The sequence below is a fragment of the Curcuma longa genome, unplaced genomic scaffold, assembly GCF_044706935.1.
Source record: "Curcuma longa cultivar G26 ecotype Majalengka, Jawa Barat unplaced genomic scaffold, ITB_CL_G26_1.1 contig_27305, whole genome shotgun sequence".
NCBI lineage: Eukaryota > Viridiplantae > Streptophyta > Magnoliopsida > Zingiberales > Zingiberaceae > Curcuma > Curcuma longa.
Genome location: NW_027433381.1, coordinates 1 through 7,501, shown reverse-complemented (window position 1 = coordinate 7,501; position 7,501 = coordinate 1). Strand labels below are relative to the sequence as shown.

General features: G+C 33.3%; 1 protein-coding gene across 1 annotated transcript; it reads left to right on the top strand.

The window, feature by feature from the left end:
* Positions 1–774: 774 nt before the first annotated feature.
* On the top strand, positions 775–6,618 carry LOC141819013 (uncharacterized; the record flags this gene model as incomplete). The annotated part of the gene is made up of 3 exons (XM_074706400.1): positions 775–922; positions 1,028–1,128; positions 6,469–6,618. Coding segments are annotated over 3 exons (399 nt in total), but the record flags the coding sequence as incomplete, so codon positions are not given.
* Between the last annotated feature and the right edge of the window lie 883 nt (positions 6,619–7,501).

The window sequence follows — 7,501 nt, the reverse complement described above, 5'->3', positions numbered from 1 at the left end:
ATATATCCTCTATCCCACATCTGCATGATGTTAGCAGAATTGAGTAAAACTGAGTCCTTTTTTTTCACCTCATTAGTTCTGGATTCTCAATATTCCTTCAATGTTTACTTGATCACATTCATTACCTAGGTATTGGAGTCTGCTATACAAAATGTGGACATTTCACATATTAGATTCAAGTTTCTCTTTCTCATTTTCTCTTCTGACATCCATGAACTGCATAATTTATATACTGCTTGCACTTGTAAACCTAAATGTTTTCCTGCATTGATATAAATGAGAACCCGACAATCACAAAGACAGATTCCTATGGATAGGATGTCCTTGTGTTGTGTCTAGATACTTTAAATATTTTGTAGTAGCGTTAAACTTTTTCTCCTTTTCTTCCACATAAAATATTCTTTAGACACAGTTTTGTGAAGATTGCAATATAGTTCTCAAGAAGTTTGATGATGGTTGTTTATGGTTGGAAATTCTATTCAAGAGTAGTTTTAATATATAAATATGATGTTTATATCTTAATTGCACATACTCTGCTGTTTGATTTTAGCTTAGCTACTCATTTTATGGAAGGGTTAATTAGTCAGTCATTTCCATTTTCTGCTGCTGTTTGTTTATTCATGGTCATCCATCAGTTCTTACTGATGTTAGCATGTTAATTAGAATGGAATAGGGAATTCTTTTTCTGTTTTTGTTCCTTTTTCCTGATATATTATGTCATTAATAATCCGCTGCCAAAATCATTTATTAACTTAATTTCCTGTTATCTTACAGTTCATTGAAAAACTTCTTAATGATGGCAAAAGAAGTCCCCGTACCATTCGACTTGCAGCTTTACACTTAACAGGACTGTGGCTGTTGTATCCGGCAACAATTAAATATTACATAAAAGAGTTGAAGTTGCTGACACTATATGGCTCTGGTGTATTTTTCCCCACTGCATTTGCTGATTCAACTATTTTGTTTTTCTTCGAGGATAGTGCAAAAGTTTGCCCCATTGTCCTTCTAAATATTTTTCTTTTTGCAGTGGCCTTTGATGAGGATTTTGAGGCAGAGCTGTCTGAAAATCATGAAGCTGAAATTGAGGTTTCTATACTTGCTCAAAGTCCTGATCAAGAATTCACAGAGGTATTCCTATTTTGTGCAGAATCTGGACATTGTTTGCAATGTAATACTTATTGGATTAATAGTTCTTTATTATGGATATCTGGGACGCTGAGGTTCTTTTGCATGTCTGTTCAACTCTTTGTAATTATTCTAAAAGAGAAGAATTTAAGATACGATGGAGAGTGCATGAAATTGAAACTCTCTTCCTGCTGCTTAAAATACGTAGCACTTGCCATTCTACTGGCTCATTGTGACCTAAATTGGCGATGAGGTAGTGGCAACATGGTGGTACCCCATCAAAACCGAACCATAGGGTAGGGATCTCAACACAAGGGTGCCAATAAATGACAATATGCAAGCTATTGGATGAGAAGAATAGTCTAGGTCCTGGCACAACCCTAGGTTTCCTTATGCTTTTTTTTTTCTTTCTTTTGTCTCTATTTCTTCATATTTTTTCCCCTCTTGCTCCCCCTTTTAGGTGTCAATTGACATGACCTAGTTTTTGCAACAATGATTGGTCACACTTCATCATATAGAATTCCAAGGAGAAATTATGGTGTGTTTGTTGATAAAAATTGGAAACTATTTTTGTTTATGGATTTTTTTTTTCTTTTCAATTTCTAAATTCCTTTTTTGGAGAATGAAATTTGAAAATAATAAAGGAAAGATAGTTTCAACAAAAAAAATTATATTGCAAATTTGCAATCATGATCAAATTCTTGATCCTTGATATAATCCTATTTTTATGGAAAACTCTTCTGTTAATCCGCTTGAAGTTTTCACTGTTATCATTATATCTTCATACATATCCTTAATTAGTTCAATATACGTTATGCTAATACATCTTTTTTCTAGAATTTTCCATATGATTTTCCTTGGAACTTATCATAAATATTTTTTAGGTCGACGAATACCATAAGTAAGTCTTGCTTCTATTTCTGATACTTTTAATTAGTTGTCTGAAAAGATGTATAGCTTCTATATTCGACCTTTCAAGTGTAAATCCAAATTGATTTTCAGTCACTATAGTTTCCTTAGTTTTTTTTATTACTCTTTCTCAAAATTTTATGGTATGATTTATTAATTTAATACCCTTATAGCTTGTAAAATTTTGTACATCTCCTTTATTCTTGTATAAGGGAACTAGGGTACTTACTCTCCATTGATCGGATATTTTTTAGTTTTCAATATTAGGTTAAACAACTTTGTAAGCCATTTAATACCTTATTTCCCTAGGTACTTCCATACATCTATCAGAATATTATTTAGTCTAATTGCTTTTCCATTTTGTATCCCATTTAAAGTTTATTCTACTTCTGAAGTTTGAATTCTACGATAAAAATTTGCTTGTTAGTTGATAGCTTGATTGATAATAAAGTTTTAGTTGAGGAACACATGCCTCTATTTATAGGTGTTGTTTGTTAAGAGTTGGTCAATCAAGTTGTCCAATCAGGTCATCCAAACCTAGAGATTCAATCATTATTTGCAACAATAGTTATCGACTAACTTTAGTATTCTAGTCAACCAACACATCTAGTCAACCACTTTTTGCATCTTGGTTGACTAAAGTGGCTGCCACATGCACCACTTTATTTGGATCGCTTGGTGACATAGTTATATTGTTGACCACTTTGCACTGGCCGATTAAATTGGATAAGTGTTGCTATTCAAAGCAAATGGTTGACGAGGTTTGCTACTTCAGTCGACCAGCTTGAATAAATTTCAAGATTTGATCTTTATCACTGTTTGTCTCTGGGCCACATTAACTACTGACCGAGTACATGGTTGACTAAGTTTACATATGTTAGCATTATTTAACTTAAATTAATTTCCACTCAATTATGAATTTAATTTAACTTATTTGGTTATCTAAAATTTTCTAAAATTAATTTAAAATACAAAAAATTTGAATATGACAAAATTTATGCCTGACTTCTTGTCCTCATTTATGTCTTCTCATACCTCTTATTTGGTCTTCAATGGATAACTTGAGTTTGATTAAATTTAAAAAATTCATATATTTCACCCATAATTTTAAATTCATTGTATTAGTATTGTGAACTCATCAAATAAATTTATTTATTTTTATAAAAATCTAGTTTCAATTTTGGATGTGATTTTATTAAAAGAATCTTGATTATGAAAATTGCAAATTTAATTAATTCAAGTTGAAATCAGTTTCATATGTTTAATTTTTAGAAATTTCATACTTATTAAATTAAATAAATTTAAATACGATATTTAAAATTAGATGAAACCTAAAATATAATTTTTTAGATCCTAAAATTTTAAAAATTTTGAATTTTTTATTTTTTGTCCACGTTAGGTGGATGAAACAAAATCGAATTACAATTAAATAATAAAATTTTAAATTATTTCATTGCAACCAATAGATATTTTATTTAGGCTTTATGAATTAAAATATAAATATAAAGTGATTTTTGATGTTATAATGAAATACTCATAAATTAATTTCAAATATAGTTATATTAACTTATAAAAATTTCAGTTCATTTGAAATAAAATTACACCATGAACAATGAATGCTTCTTTGGCTTAGGCTTTCAATATAATTAATTATTAATAATAAATAATTATAATAAAAAGTTAATTAAAAATTACATATATTAATTAAGTATTCAGATTATACTAGCAGGACATAATATGATATTGAAATCGTATCATTTTAGTTGAGGACCCAAAACTCCGACACGATTTGAGAGGTTTGGACTGGATGACCGAGCTATAGGGGTTGAATAGTGATCGCTAACTGGCAAATGTGATTCTAACTACTTTGCTCTTGATAGCAAGGTCACAAAATGATTAAAGCAATGGAAATAAAAATAGTTAAGCAATCACACTTAACAAACCGTTAATACATTTGCTTAACATGGTTTGTAACCCTTTAGCTGCTACTTCATGACCTATGATCTGTTAGTGGATTACTTCTAGAAAGCAACACTATCTTTCTTTTTCTAGGTCAACTACCCGATGTGGAGAAACCTCTTACAATTATAAGATCTCAAAGGAATTATGATGAAAGCTTTATTACATAGGAGATGATCTAACAAGATCTAACCAACCTTTTTATTCTCTATCCTTGATGCTTCCAATGAGCTCTTCTTTTATAACCTTCAATCCTCTAACATCTCTTGTTGTCTTATATCCCTTGCACCGTTGATCGATTGCTCCATCACTATCCAATCGTTGTTACACAATAATGACTCCTTTCTACTTTCCATTTTAACAATCGATCAACTAGTAACTTAACAACAATCGACTGATGCCATTAATTTACTTAGTCACGAATAAAATTATTTTGTTCGATGACTCCTTGTATCTAGTTCACTACCCTAATTGAGTACTCCACTAGTTTATTGATGTTCATCATCAGTCGATTGCTCAAACTAAAAATCCCAAAGCACTTTTGGCTATTGTGTTTCCCAACCACCAATAGGTTGATCTCCAATATCACTTAATTGGAGAGTTCGCCTATGTTGAATTCTACCCTTTTCCCTATAGATATAGGTCACTTAACATTCACAACTCACCAAAAATATACGATCGTAGTTTGACTTCGCCCCTTGTCTATCTCCCGTCAGGTTATTTAGTCCCTTGTATGCGCACCAACTCTCAATTCCTTCACATACCACCCCTCACCTAGTCACTACAAAGTTCGCCTTCATCGACTGTCGTCTTTGATGCTTTGATGCTCCTTGTCCGATGGTCCCTCAGTTTGCGTGATGCAATCTTCACCGATCATTCGAACCTCAAGCTGTCAAGTTGCTAACGTGGCCGTTCTAGGTCATTGCTCCAATCTGCTCCAACATTTCCTTAGTGCTCCATGTCTTGCGGTTCTTTGGATGCCCCATACCATCCTTCTCCGATCTCAACGAACCTTCATGTCACTGAGCGTGCCACCTTGGCCACTCCAAGCCAACATCCATTGCTTGACCTTGTCGAGTCATAAACTCTTCAAACTCCATGTGTGTTCTTACAAATTCCTTCACATTCAAACACATATCAAATAGGGAAGGCCTAACTTAAACCCTTTGCTCAAATATTAAAATTCAAGGTCACAATGGACCATTTGAGGCACGATTACACCAACACGAGTTTTTAAATCTTGAATTTGAGTACATATTTGATGCAAATCAAGCCCAAACTGAATCCTAAGAACATTCTTGCAGGCTCAAAGTTCAATCTAATTCCACCCAGTTAAATCCTCCAAAACATTGAAAATAAAAAGATACATATATCAAGCGATGAGTGAAAGTTGATGCTCAGCGTTCTCTCATTGTAGTAGCTGAGCAATCTTGCCAAAGGTTTGCCATATTCATAAACATAGAAGAGTCTTTATGTGTCCTTAACAATAAAGAGAAAATGAATCCTGTCGACTCATAAACATGAGATCCCCATGGGTCAAGTGTAAATAAGAAGACAAGGCCTGGACCTGAGGTCGAGGCTGCTTGTTGCCCGCAGTCGATGGAGGAAGAAGAGATTGTTATTCTGTTCATGTGCAGCTTGCTGATGAAGGGGGAGGCTCTGGATTTCATGGCCGCTGGTCATCACTCAGAGACACCATTGCTGTTGGCCTGAAGAGGTGTTGCATTGGTTCTCAGTGAGAAAACCGGAGAAGGTTGCATGGTTGCACTTGTCAAAATGAGAGGGAGCAAGAAACACTACTCATGCACAAGTGGGTGGAGGCAGGTGAATAGCTTGCAGACAAACAATGCAAGGGGAGGCCATTTTTTTGGCTTATCTAGGGAGGGAGCAGAGAATCGTAATAAAGGACAGGGACTTGTGAATGGGAATGAAAATCACTTGGAATCCATAAAAATCAGGAAGAAGCCATATTTTATCACTGAACCCAGCCAGTTACATAAATTTACAAGCAGACTGGTTCAGCTCAAATTTAATTGGTTTGGATTTGATTCAACCCAAACGCACCTGTTTTAAATCTAATTTGAGTTCAATTTAAACCCTAGCAATTTACTTTACTCATAAGGAGACTCCACAAAAATTATAATTAGACCAATTAGACCCAAATTTGGTCCAATTAAGTAATTAACAACAAATAAGCCCTTAACATCTTATGTTCTGCCTTAATTTGACATTCTTTAAATTCCTAAAGCAAGATGAATCAGCAAAACTATTCAGAATATAACATTCTTGAATGAAATGAATTTTCCATTTTTTGCATTCTCATGCTGTTTTTTTAATAATTTCTTTAACATGTCCCTTGCAGGTACACATGCACACAACTTAGAATGAAATAGACATTGATTCTTTATTGAATAATAATCCTGATTTCTCTATACAATAGTTTCACGTCCAATTTGATGATTTTGCACTGTTCAGGTGTTTATTAATACTGAGATGTATGCTCGTGCTTCTGTTGCTGCTCTCTTCTACAAGCTTGCAAATTTTACTTTAGAGGATAGGGGCAGGGAAAAGAATGATGCAATTTCAAGTGGAAAATTTTTTCTATTGGAGATGCTCGACTCTGTGGTACAGATTATTATATTAAAAACTACTAATTATCTTGATTCTATCGAGCCATATGATATTGTATGTAGGATACATGTATGTGCAATTTGATAATGCTTTAATTATATAAACAAGTGCATTTCTCTAGTAATGCAGCAGAATGGACAAAATGAAAGTGCATCTTGTTTTTCTATCTAGATCCTTCTCTTTTGTGAGTTTCAAATATTCTTGTTCAATTCTTTTGGATACCACTAGTGTACTTATAAGGTGCAGGTAACTAGGTGGTTCGTTAAGTAGTGTCAAAAAGAGTTTGCACATTTTTCATGATGTTGTTTTATTATTTTTGCAAGAGGTATATAAAATCATACATTTAATATTTGTGTCACGAACACAATCCATGTACACAACTATATCTTTACTATGCATCAAGGTTTTTAAAGCATCTTTGCCAGAATTTTGTCTACGTTCTAAATGGTTCAGTTTCATTGCGTCATATTGACACTCGCACTTTCAGATCATGTTGAGATCAACTCAAATCTATTAATAAATACCATTCCACTTAATTTATTTACCTCCAAATATAAATCTAGCAATTAAAATGTCAATTCAATAAAATTTTTGAGTAGCACTATGATAACCATCCTGGGTAATGATTATACCTGCTAACTAGCATGCACAATCAGTCTCCAGAACAATAGGCATGGCATGACACCTGCAACAAGGAATGATAATTTCTTCAACCTCGCTAAGTCAAAATCAACTATACTAGTTGGTAGGGATTCAACAAAATGTATGTACCATGGAAGGTTGGCAAGCAGCAACAGGCATAGCAAAGTATAAATATATACAACTTACACTATGAATGAGATGTACCATATTTTATCATTATAATTAGCTTTATCTG